General features: G+C 42.4%; 1 protein-coding gene across 2 annotated transcripts in view; it reads left to right on the top strand.

Moving 5' to 3' along the window:
* The first annotated feature begins 463 nt into the window (after positions 1-463).
* Positions 464-21,106, top strand: part of wfs1b (Wolfram syndrome 1b (wolframin)) — a 32,043-nt gene continuing 11,400 nt past the window's right edge. Inside the window, exons 1-5 of one of the 2 annotated variants that reach the window (XM_060927398.1) lie at positions 464-627; positions 1,828-1,902; positions 15,734-15,967; positions 19,340-19,416; positions 19,591-19,735. In XM_060927398.1, coding sequence (XP_060783381.1) covers positions 15,736-15,967; positions 19,340-19,416; positions 19,591-19,735 — 454 coding nt within the window. In that variant the 5' untranslated portion in view covers positions 464-627; positions 1,828-1,902; positions 15,734-15,735. The remainder of the gene's footprint in view (positions 628-1,827; positions 1,903-15,733; positions 15,968-19,339; positions 19,417-19,590; positions 19,736-21,106) is intronic. The other variant, XM_060927397.1, reaches the window with a different exon arrangement.

Genomic DNA, 21,106 nt, shown 5'->3' with positions numbered 1-21,106 from the left:
TCGATTCATATGCGCACTTGATCTGCGCACGCATGCCTCCGGCATTCACGCCAATCCCCCCGTTACACCGATCGGTGTACCGACCAGGGAATCAGCATATACGGTACTGCGGGGTACAAACTTGAGTCCACCCATACAATCTCGGAAAGTCAACTATTAATTTTCGTCAACATAAACGTATCAAGTTATATTTTTTTAACTAATCATGTGTAGTAAGGGCGGGCGGGAGATTTTTATGTTGTCAGCGGGAGGTCGGGAGGATTTTCTAAATGTTCCCTAAAGCGGGAGTTGGAGCCTCTGCTGTATTGAGTGTCTTTCTAGCTGAATGACATAAAATATGTTTGATAGCGCCATTGATGTGGACTTTTATTTTGCCTTCCGGGTGGCACACACAGGAAGTCTAGTCTGAAACGTCGCTTTATTGTCGTCCAATCACATAGTCGCATGCACAAGTGGGCGGGCTTATTTCGAGATAAACAGCTGTCTACAGCTTCACCTTTTTCTGGACTCTTTCTTTTGTTTTAAAAACAACAAAAGCTCAGAGAAGTCCGCAATGAGCGACTGGGTGACTCTGTAGAGGCCGGAAGTTGTGGTGTTTATCCGCTTGTGTGCTGGGGGAAGACCTGGGTGAGTGACGTAGCCTGGTGTTTGTGTTTATAGATACAGATATACAGCTTTTTTTTCATGGAAGTATTTCATGACTGCATTGTTGTTCACGTGTTATCACGTTTTTATTTCGAACGAAAGTGTGAAATGAAAAGGTTGAGGAAAATGAGAGTGGAGAGAGGGATTGACCGCATGACCGTCTGAGTGGACAGGTCACTCTTTTCAGCCTCTGCTGCTATTTTCAGCCCTGCTGTATCTCAGTCAGTGCCAGGGACTTTACACAGATAAAGCTGTCCTCCTGGGTGTGTGGAACTCTCCATCTGTTCCTCCATCATGCTGGCAGAGTCCTGCGTCTCATCCCCGGGGTCAAAGTCCTCCTGAGTGCTTTCGATTTCCGAATAATCCCTTTTTATTATCGCCTTATTGCTCATGAACACAGTTAACAGCCATCGTTTCAATAAAGATTTAAAAAATGACTTCATCCTGGGTTTCCTCCGGGTGCTCCGGTTTCCCCCACAGTCCAAAGACATGCAGGTTAGGTTAACTGGTGACTCTAAACTGACCGTAGGTGTGAATGTGAGTGTGAATGGTTGTCCGTTTCTATGTGTCAGCCCTGTGATGACCTGGCGACTTGTCCAGGGTGTACCCCGCCTTTTGCCCGTAGTCAGCTGGGATAGGCTCCAGCTTGCCTGCGACCCTGTAGAAGGATAAAGCGGCTAGAGATAATGAGATGAGACTTCATCCTGGGTTTGTATTCAGTGTCACAGTCGACACGCCCCTTTCAGCTCTACCGAAAGGGGAAAGTAGCTCATTCATGCTCTAGTCGCCAAATGACGTCATGTACTAATTTGCATATTGATTGAATCGTCAAGTTAAGCTGTGTTCACATACTGTATAGAGCTCTTGCAGTCACGTGACCGGAAAGTACACAACCGCCATCTTGTCGGTCAAAAACACCGCTGAATCCTGCTGCACTCGTGTGCAGAATGGATCAATTTCAACTGACGGACTACACGGCTCATTTTTTCTAATGAATACATAACTAGATATATGTCTAAAATAAACGATCTACAGATTTGTGACCCTTATGGCTTACCGGACGGAGTTTTCACGACCGGATTTTGAACTGCCAGCGGAATACCCGGATGTGTATAATTACCTCATTAACTTTCCCTCGCTCTTCAGTGGTGAAGCACTGTGTGCTTATAAATCTCTGGACAGTTATCTCTACAGAAATTCAGGATTTGTCAGCGACTCAGATGTGGCATCTTGTAAACAAGAATCCTCATTGAACGGGTAAGTCACTTAAGTATTGAGTATAGCACTGACCAGCCGATTATAGAATAGAATAAGGTAATTCCAGCTGTAATTCCAAATCGTCCGTCTTGTTTACATGGATCTGGCATTGGAGAGGTAGAGGCTTAGCAGTGGAGATTTGAGTGGCTGTTTTCTGAGCTTAGTCAACAGGCCGGCTCTGCAGCCTCGCTTTTGCTTCCGCTCCCGGCGCTGCCTCCTTCGCTTTGCTTCCGATAACAATCCACGGAGACCCCGCTGGTCTCGCTATCTCGTCCGGAATGTGTTTTTTTTTTTTTTTTTTTTTTTTTTTTTTCTCGTCCGGAATGTTGTGCATGCGATGGAAATCGCTACAAACCGTCATTTTCTGCTGGAAACCAATGTCCAGTAAGTCCATACGGTTGTAGTGGATATTGAAGTCCGGTACAGACGAACAACACGCAAAAATACACACAAAAAAACATAAAAAACGTGCATAGGTAGGGAGAGCTTGTAGCCGCAGCCGTTGTAGTAGAATTGTATATAGTAGGGTTTTCCAGAAGAAAAGGTAGAAGTAGAAGGCGGAATATGGCGTTTGACCGACAAGATGGCGTCTGTCACAATCTGGATCGGCTGTGACGTCACATGCAAGTGCTCCATATACCGGTACGATAGTGGTATAACCAGGGTGCGATTTGTCAAAAAACCAGAAGGGGGGGATGGTTTTTTTTTTTTAATCATGAAACGTCACAAAATTAAGGTAACAATAGGCTAACAGCTCAATAACATCCGATGATATCAAATGAATAACACTAAATGAAAACGAACACTAAACCAGAGATAGTAAATTCATCTTCCTATCTCTCTGACTAAATACACTAACACACAAAGTTCGCATTGCTTGTCGCGTTGCTGTGATGTTTCTCTCCCTCCGGATTAAATGGACAGTGACTCGAAAATCACTGAAATACATGAATACTAAATGAACAGTTTGCTCTGATGGCGCAGTTCATGTGGCCTTTTCTGCTTTCCCGTCGGTGCGCTATCCGCCGCGTTTCGCCCTTCTTTAATCCACATTTCTGCGAATTTCTCAGCAGGGAAGGAACGCACGTCTGGCCCATTGACAGCGAGGAAAAGAAGGCTGTCAGTGTGGATACATTCATTCTGTTGCGCTCATCAATAAGGATGTGATTCATGGTGCTAAATCCATGTTCACACTCTGGATATTGTTATTATCTACAATGTATCTATTTGCTGGGGACGTTCGTGAACATCAAAGCTGCCACTTCGGGCCATTTTGAAAGTGAGTGCAATGTAGACCATAGAAAACTGTGTCACAACATGCCTGTCATGTCAACTTTTTTTTTGGTTTGTTTGTTTTATTGACGGGGTTGTCCCCGAGGATTTTTTTTTTTCAGCAGAGATAAAAACCAGAGGGGGGGATGATCCCCACCATCCCCCCCAGCAAATCGCACCCAGGGTATAACTGTATCGATACAAAGTATGCCAGTACAGTTTAGTGCATCTGTCCACGCTAGCGAGAAATGTTTGCCGTTTTCTTGCACGGTAGTTGAAATGCGCGTGCGCGAAATGTTTCCGTGGTTACCGAGTAACTTCCTTCGGGCGGATGAAACAATGTGTGTGTGCTTTTTGTTGTCAGTGTACAGTCTGTATTTCTGGTGGTCATTTATTCAGTCGAATCGTATAAAACGTGCGAGGCAGTTGAGAAAGAAAGAAACAAACGAATCTCTGTTCTTCACTGTTTTATTCAGCGAAGACATCGATTGAGGTGTGTGACTTTGCAATGCGCATTATATTTGTATCGATACAGAACCACTTCATCTGTCCACACTACAGTGAAGCGCTACAGTACCGATACTGTACTGGTACGAAACCCATACATTTGTGGGTTTCGTACTGATACAGTTATACCGCTACAGTACCGGTGTAGTTGCTAGTATGGACAGGTGTTGCGGTACGAAAGTAATATCATATCGGTACAAAATCCCTAGTGTGGACAGGGTATTAGGTTTTCTGACAATAGCAGAGGCTCCAACTGGAGATCTCCCGCTTTAGGGAATGTTTAGAAAATCCTCCCGCCGACAACATAAAAATCTCCCGCCCGCCCTTACTACACATGATTTAGTTAAAAAAATATATAACTTGATACGTTTATGTTGACGAAAATTACGAGAACAAGAAAACCTGCGACACTCAACCATTTTGTTTGTTTTTTTGCGTCTGCATTTATCGCCTGCTCATCTTTAACTTTATGTTCTCTTGAATGAGATAATGAAATGAAGTTCCGTTGGTGGAAATGGTGAAAGCCAAACTCATCTCATCTCATTATCTCTAGCTGCTTTATCCTGTTCTACAGGGTCGCAGGCAAGCTGGAGCCTATCCCAGCTGACTACGGGCGAAAGGCGGGGTACACCCTGGACAAGTCGCCAGGTCATCACAGGGCTGACACAGAGACACAGACAACCATTCACACTCACATTCACACCTACGGTCAATTTAGAGCAGGGGTGCCCAAATTGATCCATAAAGGGCCATGTGGCTGCAGGTTTTCATTCCAGCCATGCAGCAGCACACCTGATTTGGCTCATTCAATCAACTGAACTGTCTTCACACAGTCAAATACTTGCAGCCACACCCACCCTTGATTAAAGGGTGGGTGTGTCAGTTGATTGAATAAGCCAAATCAGGTGTGCTGCTGCATGGCTGGAATGAAAACCTGCAGCCACATGGCCCTTTATGGATCAATTTGGGCACCCCTGATTTAGAGTCACCAGTTAACCTAACCTGCATGTCTTTGGACTGTAGGGGAAACCGGAGCACCCGGAGGAAACCCACACGGACACGGGGAGAACATGCAAACTCCACACAGAAAGGCCCTCGCCGGCCACGGGGCTCGAACCCGGACCTTCTTGCTGTGAGGCGACAGCGCTAACCACTACACCACCGTGCCGCTATAAAAAAAAAACACACTCGCCTTCATGCCTACGGCACTCAAACTTGTCTCCCTCCAAACTACAGTACTTGCAGAGAGGGAGTGTGGACAGATGCACTAAACTGTACCAGTATACTTTGTATAGATACAGTTATACCACTATCGTACCGGTATATATGTGAACACAGCTTATAACGGCTATAATACTGCTTTCACATAACGGAGCATTAGTGGAACATCACAGGCACATTCCACAACACTCTCATATAACTCAGTTTCTAAACTGATGTAATTGAAGAGTAATCACTTTGGAAAGCACAATATTGAGTGCTGGACAATCACTTAAAGACGTAGGTTCTCGAAGCTGACCCCGAGTGGACTTAAATAAATTAATTTATTATAATGAGGCCCAAAAAAAGGTCTGGAAGTAGAGCCAGGAGGTCTGTGATTTATTATTCTCATCTCATCATCTCTGGCCGCTTTATCCTGTTCTACAGGGTCGCAGGCAAGCTGGAGCCTATCCCAGCTGACTACGGGCAAAAGGCGGGGTACACCCTGGACAAGTCGCCAGGTCATCACAGGGCTGACACATAGACACAGACAACCATTCACACTCACATTCACACCTACGCTCAATTTAGAGTCACCAGTTAACCTAACCTGCATGTCTTTGGACTGTGGGGGAAACCGGAGCACCCGGAGGAAACCCACGCGGACACGGGGAGAACATGCAAACTCCACACAGAAAGGCACTCGCCGGCCACGGGGCTCGAACCCGGACCTTCTTGCTGTGAGGCGACAGTGCTAACCACTACACCACCGTGCCGCCCGATATTATTATTATTATTATTAATAATAATATTAAGCTTTATTCATTCCTTAATGGGGAACTTTTTACATGTTTCAGCAGCTCACAAATAGAACTAGAAATGCGTTCAAGGAACACAAGGCCCCTCCCGGCAGCATTTTTGTAGCCGGTCATGCAGCCGTCAAGAATGGTCCGTTACTTATTTTATTTTTTTCTGGAAATTTAATCACATTTATTTATTTTGTCAAAAAGCTTATGGCATTCAAAGGGGGGGAGGCGGCAGATCAGTCTGCTGACCTGTCATAGTTTTGTCATTTTCACCGTAGAAAGCATGGAAGCAACAGAGGAGGCCAAAGACAGGAGGCCAATCTATACTGTCGATTTACTGGACAACATGTGTCTTATAATTACACATGGTGTCATTGAGATTATGATGCAGCGCATGCACAATGTAAGAGGAATATCATGTGTTTTTCATATTTCAAGTTTTTTTTTCAAGGCATTTTTGGCATTTCAGCAGAAATAATCCCCAACACGTTAAACAAGAACACAAATGGAATACGTTCTCTGAGAAATCCAGCCCGTTCAACCACTGCCATGGCGGCTGGATAGATGCCCACTTCATTAAATACAAATCCCTTTTTTTCTCGTATGAAATGTTGACAGATTGTATCCAAACTGTTGCCAGGTCGGGAAAAGGGCATTATGAATATATAAGGTCAGTCAAAATTATGTTAACACTTAAATGGTCGAAGCCATTTATTCACAAAACATGCGTCATATGTGCAAGATGATTTGCAAGACGGTCTCAATCTGTTCGCCATCGTGTTCAACACACAAACCAGCGAGCAACAGTACCATTTAAAGAATAAGAATCATAAAAATAATCCCTTAGTGTTAACGTAATTTTGACTAGCCCTGTATCTGCACCCATTAATGCGCGTACCGCGGCTTAGTATTTCCTGGAGTTTGGTGACGAGCATTTTTGAAAGTGAAAAAATGTACATAAAAATGTATTAGTGCCCCCATGGGGGCCTCTAAAAAGAGTCAGGAATAAACAGTAACAAAAAATAGGGTGCAAGAATTTTTTTTTTTTTTTTTTTAAATGGCACTGCATGAGTGGCAGCTAGTTTCAGCAGCGCTTAATAATAATAATAATAATAATTTTATTGTATTTTTAATTATTGTGGCAGCGATCACAAGGCACCATAATCAAAAATATTATATTCATTATTGAATTCTTACTCTTCTTGAATTGAACAGGTTCAATCTGTAACTCGAAAAAGAAACTGGCCGATATATAATGTTTTGTCTGTGGAAAGTTCATGAATAAAAGCTGTATGGCTCTAATAGACAACCTTTTTAATATAAGTTTCATGAAATAGTCTGTACTAAGGGGACAACTGATTTCAATGAGAAATCAGTAAAACCCCACAACATGATATGATACTGGTAATGGGAGATTTGAATGCCAAGGTTGGCACTGACAACAGTGGGAGGGAAGATGCTATGGGTCAGCATGGATGTGGAAACATCATCGACAATGGAGAGAGACTTACTGACTTTTGTCGAAGCAACAGGCTAGTGATCGGTGGAACCATCTTCCCACACAAAACCATTCACAAACTGACCTGGACTTCCTCAGATGGACATACCATTAATCAAATTGACCATGTAATAGTAAACAAGAAGTGGCAGAGGTCTCTACTAGACATCAGAGTCTACCGTGGAGCAGATGTCAGCAGTGACCATCTGATAGTGATCAAGGTTAGATTGAAGTTAAGAGCAACACCTCCCACCAAGCGGTGGCTCAAGGTGTTGGACACTTACAAACTACGCACTCCAGAAACTAGACATGAATTTGCCCTTGAACTAAGAAATCGTTTCAAAGCCCTAGAGAACCTAGCAGATGAAGAAGAACAAAACATTGTGGAAACAACATGGAATACTATAACAAAGGTGTACAGAGAAACAGCTGAGAAAGTCCTAGGCTATAGAAGGACAAGGAGTGGTTAACACAGGAGACTTAGAAGAAAATTGAACGGAAAGTAGCCAAAAGGAAGTTGCTGAATACAAAGTCACATCGGGCAAAGGACACATACAGGAGCAAAGACAGGGAGGTTGAACGGAGTGCTCGACGTGATAAGACAGCCTTCGTAGAGGAGTTAGCGAATGAACCAGAAAGGGCTGCCACTAGAGGAGAACTTGACACAGTATACAGAATTACCAAAAGGCTCAGTAGCCAGAACAGTGTCTGCTCTGTACCAGTCAAAGACAAACAGGGAAAACTGCTTACAACTGAAAGGGAACAAGCAGAAAGATGGGCTCAACACTTCGAAGAAGTATTAAACAGACCGGAGCCGGCTGAGAAACAGCAATAAAGGCAATGAAAAATGGCAAAGCACCAGGTATTGACTCCCTACAGGCAGAACTTTTGAAAGCAGACTGTGCTACAGCTACACTTCTACTCACAGACCTGTTTGCCAAAATCTGGGAACATGAAGTCATTCCTCAGGACTGGAGCAAAGGTCTCATATTTAAGATCCCTAAGAAGGGGGTTCTTAGCAACTGTGATAACTGGCGGGGAATAACATTACTATCTACAGTGGGGCAAAAAAGTAGTCAGTCAGTCACCAGTTGTGCAAGTTCTCCCACTTAAAAAGATGAGAGAGGCCTGTAATTTTCATCATAGGTACACTTCAACTATGAGCAACAGAATGGGGGGAAAGAATCCAGGAAATCACATTGTAGGATTTTTAATGAATTAATTGGTAAATTCCTCGGTAAAATAAGTATTTGGTCACCTACAAACAAGCAAGATTTCTGGCTCTCACAGACCTGTAACTACTTCTTTAAGGTGGGGTTTACATTAGACCGTATCAGCGGATCATCAGATTAACGTTTTTAAAACTATTAGTGTGCACACAGCAACACCAATACACGGATGCGCTCGGCTCCGCAGGCAACCTGCGCTCCAAATCACTCCGCCCTGAACAGCGAGTGCCCTCTGGAGGGTGCGCACTCCGGCCCTGCGCAGCTCACAGAGCGCGCGAGTATAGCGCACGAGCAGTGATTCGGGACTGAGCCGCTGTGTGTGTGATCCTAGTGCATATCACCTTACCACTTGCAAGTGGAAGGATGGCAAGCCTAAAGACAATCATAAGTACACAATGGGCAGTATTTGCATCAGTATTTGCAGTATTTTCATACTTTTATACTCCTTAATGAAAGGTGATACAAGGCGGAAGTCCGCGCCGTTTTTCAGCAGTCGCGTCACATGACCAACACCAGCGAATCAGGAAGGTGGATGTCACAGTGACGTTGTCCAATGACGACGCCAGCTAGAGCTCAGCACAGCGTATCCGCGTATTCTCAATGTTTACACAGCACCGGACCAGACACGATCTAGATTGAATACGTGGACCCTGGCGGATTCCCGTTTCCAGGCGTTTTAATGTAAACGGACAGTGCATCCGCGAAGAAAACGAGACAGATACGGTCTAATGTAAACTTGGCCTAAGAGACTCCTCTGTCCTCCACTCGTTACCTGTATTAATGGCACCTGTTTGAACTCGTTATCAGTATAAAAGACACCTGTCCACAACCTCAAACAGTCACACTCCAAACTCCAGTATGGCCAAGACCAAAGAGCTGTCAAAGGACACCAGAAACAAAATTGTAGACCTGCAGCAGGCTGGGAAGACTGAATCTGCAATAGGTAAGCAGCTTGGTGTGAAGAAATCAACTGTGGGAGCAATCATTAGAAAATGGAAGACATACAAGACCACTGATAATCTCCCTCGATCTGGGGCTCCACGCAAGATCTCACCCCGTGGGGTCAAAATGATCACAAGAACGGTGAGCAAAAATCCCAGAACCACACGGGGGGACCTAGTGAATGACCTGCAGAGAGCTGGGACCAAAGTAACAAAGGTTACCATCAGTAACACACTACGCCACCAGGGACTCTCATCCTGTAGTGCCAGACGTGTCCCCCTGCTTAAGCCAGTACATGTCCAGGCCCATCTGAAGTTTTCTAGAGAGCATTTGGATGATCCAGAAGAGGATTGGGAGAATGTCATATGGTCAGATGAAACCAAAATAGAACTTTTTGGTAAAAACTCAACTTGTCGTGTTTGGAGGAGAAAGAATGCTGAGTTGCATCCAAAGAACACCATACCTACTGTGAAGCATGGGGGTGGAAACATCATGCTTTGGGGCTGTTTTTCTGCAAAGGGACCAGGACAACTGATCCGTGTAAAGGAAAGAATGAATGGGGCCATGTATCGTGAGATTTTGAGTGAAAACCTCCTTCCATCAGCAAGGGCATTGAAGATGAAATGTGGCTGGGTCTTTCAGCATGACAATGATCCCAAACACACCACCCGGGCAATGAAGGAGTGGCTTTGTAAGAAGCATTTCAAGGTCCTGGAGTGGCCTAGCCAGTCTCCAGATCTCAACCCCATAGAAAATCTTTGGAGGGAGTTGAAAGTCCATGTTGCCCAGCGACAGCCCAAAACATCACTGCTCTAGAGGAGATCTGCATGGAGGAATGGGCCAAAATACCAGCAACAGTGTGTGAAAACCTTGTGAAGACTTACAGAAAACGTTTGACCTCTGTCATTGCCAACAAAGGGTATATAACAAAGTATTGAGATGAACTTTAGTTATTGACCAAATACTTATTTTCCACCATAATTTGCAAATAAATTCTTTAAAAATCAGACAATGTGATTTTCTGGATTTTTTTTTTTTTTCTCATTTTGTCTCTCATAGTTGAGGTATACCTATGATGAAAATTACAGGCCTCTCTCATCTTTTTAAGTGGGAGAACTTGCACAATTGGTGACTGACTAAATACTTTTTTGCCCCACTGTATCTATCCCCAGTAAGGTATTCTGCAGAATCCTTCTCAAAAGGATTGACACTGCAATAGACTCCAATGCCGCTTTTCCACTACAAACGCGGCTGAGTCGGGCTGAGCCGTGCCGTGCTGAGTCGAGCTGAGCGGGGCTATTGGAGTTGCATTTCGACTACAACCGTGCTGAACCGTGCTGGCTGGAAGTGGGTGGACACATTGGGTGGAGTTAGCGAAAGTGGGTGGACGTCACATGATGTCGTTAAGCAGCGCAAACAGTGACATCAGTGAGCTTTTAAGCGGTAGTCTCACGACCCGAATAGTAAACAATAAACATGGACATGGAGTCGTTAGTGTTGCTGGTCTTGGTTCTGTGGCTTGTTGTCACCGACAACGCCAACAGATACTGGCAAGAGCGTATAGATGAGGCGAGGCGCATAAGGCTTCAGAAATTCTCGTAATTCGTAATTCTTCTTCTTCCGGGTTTACAGTGTTTACAGATCCCAGCGTGCTCGCGGGGCGTGTGGGGGCATGTGAGGACACTCCTCCTCACCAATCAGTGCACAGGGAAGTGTCTGCTCACGCCCCCAGCCTCACTCGGCTCGGTTTGGCTCACTTCAGCCCTACTCCAAAACGGTGCGAGTTTTAGGGGCTAAGCAGGGCTGAAGCGAGCTGAGTCATGCTGTTTTTTGGTAGTCGAAACGCGAGCCGTGTCGGGCTGAAGTGAGCTGAAAAAGGGTAGTGGAAAAGGGCCACAAGTTAAGGGAAGAACAAGCAGGTTTCCGTAAAGGCCGTGGCTGTTCAGACTAATCTTTGCCCTGAGGAACATCACTGAACAGTGCATTGAATGGAACTCCCCATTGCTCATAAACTTCATAGACTTCCAGAAAGACTTTGGTGTTCATAGGGAAAGCCTGTGGAAAATCCTAAGGGCGTATGATGTTCCACACAAAATAGTTACCATCATAGGAACATTCTACGAACACTTTGAATGCAGTGTTATCACAGAGAATCGTTTAACTAAAACGTTTTGTGTTAGGTCTGGGGTTAGACAGGGATGCATTCTCTCCCCAATTCTGTTCCTAATCACTATCGACTGGGTAATGCGTGAAACTACATCAGACTGTCCTTGCAGCATCAGATGGACTCCTACCACGTAGCTTGAGGACCTCGACTTTGACTTGGCTGTTCTTGCATCCATCCGTACCCTACTCCAGGAAAAGACTGATTGCTTAAGTGAACGAGGTAAACAAACTGGTTTGTACATCAACAAGATGCAAGTTTATTTACAGTACATTAACACACCAGCAGACCCCCCGCCCCCATCAGCATACTGTAGATGGAGAGGCCCTGGAGGGTGTAGGAGTCTTCACATACCTGGGAAGTGTTATGAGTACAATTGATGGTGCACCAAAGGACATCAAGTTTCGCCTCGACAAAGCTAAGGGTTCCTTCAGCCGACTGCAAACTATTTGGAAATCTAAACAGTATAGTCTTGGGACTAAACTCAGACTCTACAACAGTAATGTCAAGTCAGTTCTTCTATATGACTCAGAGAGTTGGAGAGTTACAAAGACTGACATGAGGAAGATCGATGCATTCGACAACAACTGTCTCTGCAAAATATGCAACATCATCTGGCCAAACAAGATCTCAAATGAGGAACTACATAGCAAAACTGGATGTAGAAGACTATCCACTGAAATTACTAGCAGAAGGTTGAAATGGCTTGGCCATGTACTAAGAATGACGGACGACAGAATGCCCAAAGTCGTGGAGGAGAACAGTGTCCGACGACCTGGTGTCCATGGGGCTCTCCTGGCAATCAGCACAGACTATGGTGCAGGATAGACCCAGATGGAAAGAAAGTCATAGCCTTATGTCTCACTAGGGACGAAGAGGATGAGTAAAGTAAGCAAGGGGGAGGTGATGGAATTTTTTAGTTTTTACATTTTACATTTGCACAGTGCAGGGGGGGAAAGCGAGACCCTGTTTTATAGCAGGGAGCTCTACTGGATTCTAGTCAGCAAAGTGAGAATTTAATCCCACATTTGTTATGGCTGAGTAGTGAGGAACTAGCCATGTCTTGCAAGGGCAAATACAGCCCCAATTACATACTGTATAACGGCGCCCAAATTACGGGCTTGTCAAAAGGCCCAAAATAGAACATACGAAAATTGCCCAAATTAGAAGAAAATATCCTGTTTCATAAGGGTGTAGAACCCAAAATATTTTTAAATTGTTAAATGTCATTTTTTGGTGTGTGTATGTATGTGTGTGTGTGTGTGTGTGTGTGTATATATATAAAATAGTGTGTGTGTGTGTGTATATATATATATATATATATATATATATATATATATATATATATATATATATATATCTATCTCATCTCTAGCCGCTTTATCCTTCTACAGGGTCGCAGGCAAGCTGGAGCCTATCCCAGCTGACTACGGGCGAAAGGCGGGGTACACCCTGGACAAGTCGCCAGGTCATCACAGGGCTGACACATAGACACAGACAACCATTCACATTCACACCTACGGTCAATTTAGAGTCACCGGTTAACCTAACCTGCATGTCTTTGGACTGTGGGGGAAACCGGAGCACCCGGAGGAAACCCACGCGGACACGGGGAGAACATGCAAACTCCACACAGAAAGGCCCTCGCCGGCCCCGGGGCTCGAACCCAGGACCTTCTTGCTGTGAGGCGACAGCGCTAACCACTACACCACCGTGCCGCCCATATATATATATATATATATATATATATATATATATATATATATATATATATAAAAAATTTCAATTTGTTGTTCAGTCGCTTCATAACATGAAGTGAACACGAAATGCGTCTAGCGATTACCATAAACCGTGTCCGAGTCTCTGACGTCTGAATGTCGTAAAATAGACTTCCTTTTAGGGCTGTGCGATATGGGAAAAAATGAATATCCCGACACATTTTCTCCATTTCACGATATACGATATATATCTCGATATATTTAAATCTCCTCTAAAGGACCCCATGAAATCTAACTTTTACTCTTTACTGTTTTCACTACAATCCCTGCAGATTAAATAACATTCTTGGTTAACTTTACAGGTGGTTTTCAACAACACATTTTAAATTGTCATGTTCGTGATTAATCACAATTGAGTTGAAATAAGACTATTTTTATTCAACAAAGATGTGGCACAAACTGCAAAAACAATCGTGAAAATTGCAACAAAGGGGCAAAACAATACAGAGCTGCTCAGAGCTCAAACCAATAAAGTGCAAGCTCAACACTGAGAGAGACATTTAGCCTAAATAAGAAAAGTGCTCATTCATTAAATTATTTTTTAAAAAAATAGATCTCCAAGCTATTAACCTGACTACTGAGAACCACTGGAACATTCACAATAGAGAGAGAGAGAGATTGAGGGAGAGAAGAGAGAGATCTGCAAAACATAATTTTTCTCTTTGCACACTTTTGAACTGAATGTTTTCTGGCTCTGTTTCTCAGATGTGTACAATTCCGGCTGCTGCCTTTCGTGATGACAGGGTTTTTTTTGCACACTTTTTACAAACTGGTGTTTGCTGTTCCACGTCCTCCTCGCGATATCCAAAAAAATGCCAGATGACTGACCCCTTACTAGTTCTTTTAGGAACCAATTCGTCCGCTTCCATTTTTAATTTGTCGCTGAAATTGACAGAGCTTACACGGTAGCCTGTGCAAAATCAGCGATTGCACGAACTGAGTCAGCGCTGTAAACCGGAACCAGGAAATCTTCCCGCCGGCAGTGTTGCCAGATACTGCTGACGTTTTCCAGCCCAAAATATGTTCAAAACCCGCCAAAACGCACTTAAAACCGCCCAATCTGGCAACACAACCGAAACTAGAAAATCTTCCCGGAAGTTCCTTTCAGCACTGAGATGTCGCCCGGGATTGGTTGGCGAGTGCGTGACGTTATTGTTTTCTTTACCCTTAGGCAGCCTCTCACGTTACTGCCTGAGGGACAGGGAGAAAACCACCAAACAAACATGAAACGAACACAAGTCGGAAGATGACCATAAAATACTCGATAGTTACGATATAATAATTTTATGTATCGCGCACAGAATTTTCGGCGATATATCGAGTATATTCGATATATCGCACAGCCCTACTTCCTTTGTTTATGTTGTGAAATTCTCAACGATTCATGAGAACACGTGGCTGTCGGTTTGTGATACTGTTGATGGTATAGATTGACAAGTGGTCGTCATGCCGGGTCATGGTAGACCTAAGACAACTGGTAAATCACATAATAAGAACAGCAGTTCATATATGCATGGAAAACGCACAATCGATGGCATTATTAAGTCTACAGGCGGGGGAATGGGGAGGTTTATCACATGACAGAACAGTCAGAAAACCTCAGACAATATCGTTGACAAGGTCGAGGTCATTGACTTGTCGTCTGCAACAGCTGCCTTGCAGTTGCCAGGTACACTATGGATTTTTATTACATATTTTATGTGAGACTTTTATGTAGTCTGCTTTGTACCAGCTTATTTTTAAACTTAAGTGAAAATTATTTTTATCCCATTTATGCCCAAATTAATTTAGACCAAATTATATTGGAAGTTGAATTGAAATAGATGTGTGCCCAAATAGATGCTGTGATTTATAATTAGGCTTAAAATATTTTAATCTTTTTTTTTTTTTTTTTATTCAGAATGTTGGAGAAAACTTTTGACTTTTTTTAGATACAGCACTACTTTATACTTGCACATGATTATGTAATTTCTATTATTTTTATTGCTCGATATATTTATAATTGGTTTTAAAAAATTACTAAAAATGATACGTCAAATTTTCGGCACGCTATGCGCGAAAATAGTGTAAAAAAAAATTTTTAGGCTTGCTACGCTCGCCATGGTGCCCAAATTAAAAACCTGTCTTTGCCTCTGTCTTGCTTCCAGAAACAAGAACTTAAACAACGCTGGAAGAAAAACATCAAGCATAAGTCATTTCCTTTCTTTATGCAATTTCCAAATGAAGCTAAGATGGTTAGGTTAAGGACAGTTGGAAAGAGAACTCAAACAAAGGGGCCACAGAGAAATACGAGTTATGACTCACTTGTGTGTGTGTGTGTGTATGTGTGTGTATATATATATATATATATATATATATATACCCCATATTTGGGGGGGGGGGATTATTTTTTTTTTTTCTCCCAATATATAATTTTTTTTTTCCCCTTTTATTAGAGATGGACCCATTTCCTCCTGGATCTCCACCTTCTTCTCCTACCGATTCCATCTCTCTCGCATCTCTCGTGTCTGGACACGCCCCTCGCACAGCTTCCTCCTTTACAACACCAGGCCCTTCCTCTCGGGTGTCTCCGCCCTCTCGCCCAGCCTCACAAACGGGTCGCTCTCAGCTAAATGCAGCTAGCGATGTGTCTGAAGGCAGGCCCACAGGTGAATCTTCATCTCCTGCAGGTAGAGGTGCACTCGCAACACACACACACACACACACACACACACATGCTTTCAGTTTTCTAGTTTCTGGCTCTCATGCGAAAAGCTTTTTAAACCCTGGGAAGGGTATACTGTAACTGACAACGAACAGGTCATCAACAGATGTCGTCTCCATTCGAAATTGAACTTTGACGTTACATTTTACGTTTGGGCAAATCGCTGCACATGTGGTCACATGCACAGGCATATGCAAAAAGGACATTTAAATCAGGATACAAAGCTCAACCTCACTCTCACACACTCCTTGTTCCTGTGTAATAAACAGGAATGATGTGTATACTGTCCACTGCACAAATGTGACATGATGTGTTTAAAAAGCTCGTTGTCTATTGTCAGAAGACAACCCATTCTAAGGGCCCGGGGTCCCACAACACCAATAACTATATACCTCTTGTAGTTATATAACTACAACTATACCTCTGCCTGAATTTAGTTCCAGTCTGGAGCATTCATACCACAACTACAGTCGCGACTATAATGTCACAAGTCATAGCCAATTATTCCGGGTCATACTGTACAGCTTGGGCTCCAAAACAACCCATGCACGTACTCCGGTGGTTGATTTATAATACGGATAGTTAAGAGACTATGGAAATATAATTTTTTTAAAAAGGATACAAAATAGAGTGGTTATGGATTTTAATACAGATGCTAATACAACCCCGATTCCAAAAAAGTTGAGACAAAGTACAAATTGTAAATAAAAACGGAATGCAATAATTTACAAATCTCAAAAACTGATCTTGTATTCACAATAGAACATGGATAACATATCAAATGTCGAAAGTGAGACATTTTGAAATTTCATGCCAAATATTGGCTCATTTGAAATTTCATAACAGCAACACATCTCAAAAGTTGGGACAGGGGCAATAAGAGGCTGGAAAAGTTAAAGGTACAAAAAAGGAATAGCTGGAGGACCAAATCGCAACTCATTAGGTCAATTGGCAATAGGTCATTAACATGACTGGGTATTAAAAGAGCATCTTGGAGTGGCAGCGGCTCTCAGAAGTAAAGATGGGAAGAGGATCACCAATCCCCCTAATTCTGCGCCGACAAATAGTGGAGCAATATCAGAAAGGAGTTCGACAGTGTAAAATTGCAAAGAGTTTGAACATACCATCATCTACAGTGCATAATATCATCAAAAGATTCAGAGAATCTGGAAGAATCTGTGCGTAAGGGTCAAGGCCGGAAAACCATACTGGGTGCCCGTGATCTTTGGGCCCTTAGACGGCACTGCATCACATACAGGCATGCTTCTGTATTGGAAATCACAAAATGGGCTCAGGAATATTTCCAGAGAACATTATCTGTGAACACAATTCACCGTGCCATCCGGCGTTGCCAGCTAAAACTCTGTAGTTCAAAGAAGAAGCCGTATCTAAACATGATCCAGAAGCGCAGACGTCTTCTCTGGGCCAAGGCTCATTTAAAATGGACTGTGGCAAAGTGGAAAACTGTTCTGTGGTCAGACGAATCAAAATTTGAAGTTCTTTATGGAAATCAGGGACGCCGTGTCATTCGGACTAAAGAGGAGAAGGACGACCCAAGTTATCAGTGCTCAGTTCAGAAGCCTGCATCTCTGATGATATGGGGTTGCATTAGTGCGTGTGGCATGGGCAGCTTACACATCTGGAAAGACACCATCAATGCTGAAAGGTATATCCAGGTTCTAGAGCAACATATGCTCCCATCCAGACAACGTCTCTTTCAGGGAAGACCTTGCATTTTCCAACATGACAATGCCAAACCACATACTGCATCAATTACAGCATCATGGCTGCGTAGAAGAAGGGTCCGGGTACTGAACTGGCCAGCCTGCAGTCCAGATCTTTCACCCACAGAAAACATTTGGCGCATCATAAAACGGAAGATATGACAGAAAAGACCTAAGACAGTTGAGCAACTAGAATCCTACATTAGACAAGAATGGGTTAACATTCCTATCCCTAAACTTGAGCAACTTGTCTCCTCAGTCCCCAGACGTTTACAGACTGTTGTAAAGAGAAAAGGGGATGTCTCACAGTGGTAAACATGGCCTTGTCCCAACTTTTTTGAGATGTGTTGTTGTCATGAAATTTAAAATCACCTAATTTTTCTCTTTAAATGATACATTTTCTCAGTTTAAATATTTGATATGTCATCTATGTTCTATTCTGAATAAAATATGGAATTTTGAAACTTCCACATCATTGCATTCCGTTTTTATTTACAATTTGTACTTTGTCCCAACTTTTTTGGAATCGGGGTTGTAATTTACGGATTGGTTACAGACGTTTCAGTATATTACAGATTGGTTATGGATTTCATACGGATGATGTGTCATGGATTTAAAAAATATATATATAAAGTCTAAAACAATTAAATGTTTGGACTGCCGAAGTTCATAATTAAAATATCTTACCTACATTTATATGTTTATTAATTAACTATTGATATTTCACGGAAAATATCACACCCGTGAAAAAGGTCTGTGATTTTGTATTTTTTCTTTTTCCGTGAATCCATATTCCTTGACTTCATGATGCAACAAGGACGTACTAAGTCACATCACATGTAAATAATTACCTGATTGGTCAAATGGTTTATCGGATCAGGTCTAGGCCTGGAAAAATCGCTCCAGAAGGAATCTCGCCGATACAGATAAACCCAGGCCTGGGATATAGGTATCGTTATCAGTCTGGTGTGATCATGAACCACATAAACTGTAGGGGACTGATTTATTTATAGTTATTGGTATTCTGGGACCGGGCCTCAAGACTCTGAGCATGTATGGTGTGACAGTGTTTAATTATTATACATACAGGATACTTGACGCTTTTTCGATGGAATAAAAACATGTATTCTGTTCCCTTCTAGCGGGTTTCATTCATTTGGTTTGATAGCGTGCAATATTGTTAGCATATCCTATGTGCATTACGTCACTCTACCCAGTGAAGAATGAGCGTTGAATATGGTCTATGATTTTGGATGGTTGTCAAGACAACATGGCGTCACACGTCGGGGAAGTAAAACTTCCACGCTAGCAAGTGACTGTGACAATTTGTAAACAAACATGGCTGCCAGGAAGATTTAAGAGATCTTTGAAAGAAAAAGATGCGTTGAACACCCGAAAGGAATGTGTATGTATAATAATAATATTGGCTGGCGTTTTTTCGTGGTGTATCAAATTATATTTCATTCAGCTAGGATGATATTGAACGAGTCTTCGACTCGTTCAATATCATCCTAGCTGAATGGAATATATCTGATACACCAAGAAAAAACGCCAGCCAATATTACTTAAATGTTAAATGAATGTCGGTGATTTTTCTCCACCTCTTCTCCTAGGAGACATTCCAGAGGAGATGGACATGGAGGAACTTAAGCAGAGGGCTAAGAATGGAGATTCCAAAGCACAGACTGAGGTCAGAATAACACAGGCACATTCACAGTTACATGTGTGAAATATAGATCCTTACAATATAAAAGTGTTCTGTTTATTAATTGTAATAATTCTTATCTGATCTAGAATTAAATAGTAATCGGAAAGACATCCGTTTTAATAACAGCGATTTGAGAAGCTGCACTTTTTCTGGCAGGTTGGCAGGTATTACTTACGACTGTCTGAGCACGAGGATGAAGAAGTGAATGGCGTCACTGCGGTAACTTGGCTTTTACAAGCAGCAAAACATGGAAGGAGGGATGCTGTGAAACTTCTGCAGTTTTGCTTGCATGAAAGAAAAGGTACAGCGAATACCACATATCTGTGCCAGCCAGGGAACAGCATTTACATGTAAGGTTTTGAAAACTACAGGTTTTCTTCAGCTGGCGTAAACAGCGGTTCTAGCTGCAAGGTTTATATTATTAATGCACTCATTCTATGAACAGAATCAGGACGTGATGGTATTGGAAAGTAATCGGACCATCCTGTTTGGCAACAACTTGATCCGTCGTCATGTTTTATTCATTACTGAATTTGCATGTTTTAATTTATATCCGGTGAATGTGGATAGAATGCGCAATCGCAGGCTCTGATTGGCTACTCTACTACTAGGCTATCAGATCATATTCCTTGAGTAGAGAAAAACAAAATTGCGGCGCGTGTTGCTGAACCATCCGAAGACGAAATTAAAAACTCTGCTTGAAAACAAAATCTCAAAAAAAAGGCAACAAAATATGGAATAAAAGTATTTGATGGTAAGAAAATGTATTTTTTTTTTCAAAAATTATTATTCTAGCAATTTGTGAAAAATACTTGTCATTTCGCCAGTTTGTTTACATTCTAAGCAGAAATGATTGTCTGATATTTTGTGTAACGTTTTTTATTGATCGAATTTGCAAAAAATAAAAATGCTCCGTTTCTCAAAATCCAGTGAATGCGAATAGAATAAAACAGTTATTCCAATCAGTCTCGGTGTACATGGCTTATAACCGCTATTGGCTCATATATGACTCGATTTCGTGGAATAACTGTTAAAAGTACATGGTATATAAATAAAATATAGGAGAGTAAATGGGACAATGAAAACTGTCTATATTTATACCCCTTTTTATTCATAGGTGCCTTAAGTGATGCATGATGTAGTATTTTGAATTGGGTCATGGTGAAGCAAGAAATATAGTGGAGAATTTAGGGCCATGTGGCCCTAAATTCATTCATTGTTCTATTAAAAAAAAAAACTAATAAAATTGGAAGTCTGTGATTTGAATTCAGTAGCTTTTGGTCCACTAAACAAAAATAATTGGGTATCAGAGAAAAATTATTTTCTTTTTATGACCTACACTAGGAAAAATCTGAAAGGTAGCCTACCTTTAAAGGAACAGTCCACCGTACTTCCATAATGAAATATGCTCTTATCTGAATTGAGACGAGCTGCTCCGTACCTCTCCGAGCTTTGCGCGACCTCCCAGTCAGTCAGACGCGCTGTCACTCCTGTTAGCAATGTAGCTAGGCTCAGCATGGCCAATGGTATTTTTTGGGGCTGTAGTTAGATGCGACCAAACTCTTCCACGTTTTTCCTGTTTACATAGGTTTATATGACCAGTGATATGAAACAAGTTCAGTTACACAAATTGAAACGTGGCGATTTTCTATGCTATGGAAAGTCCGCACTA

The sequence above is a fragment of the Neoarius graeffei genome, chromosome 8 (genome assembly GCF_027579695.1).
Source record: "Neoarius graeffei isolate fNeoGra1 chromosome 8, fNeoGra1.pri, whole genome shotgun sequence".
In the NCBI taxonomy this organism is placed as follows: Eukaryota; Metazoa; Chordata; class Actinopteri; order Siluriformes; family Ariidae; genus Neoarius; species Neoarius graeffei.
The sequence above is the reverse complement of the archived record's forward strand: the minus strand, read 5'-3'. Positions and strand labels throughout refer to the sequence as shown.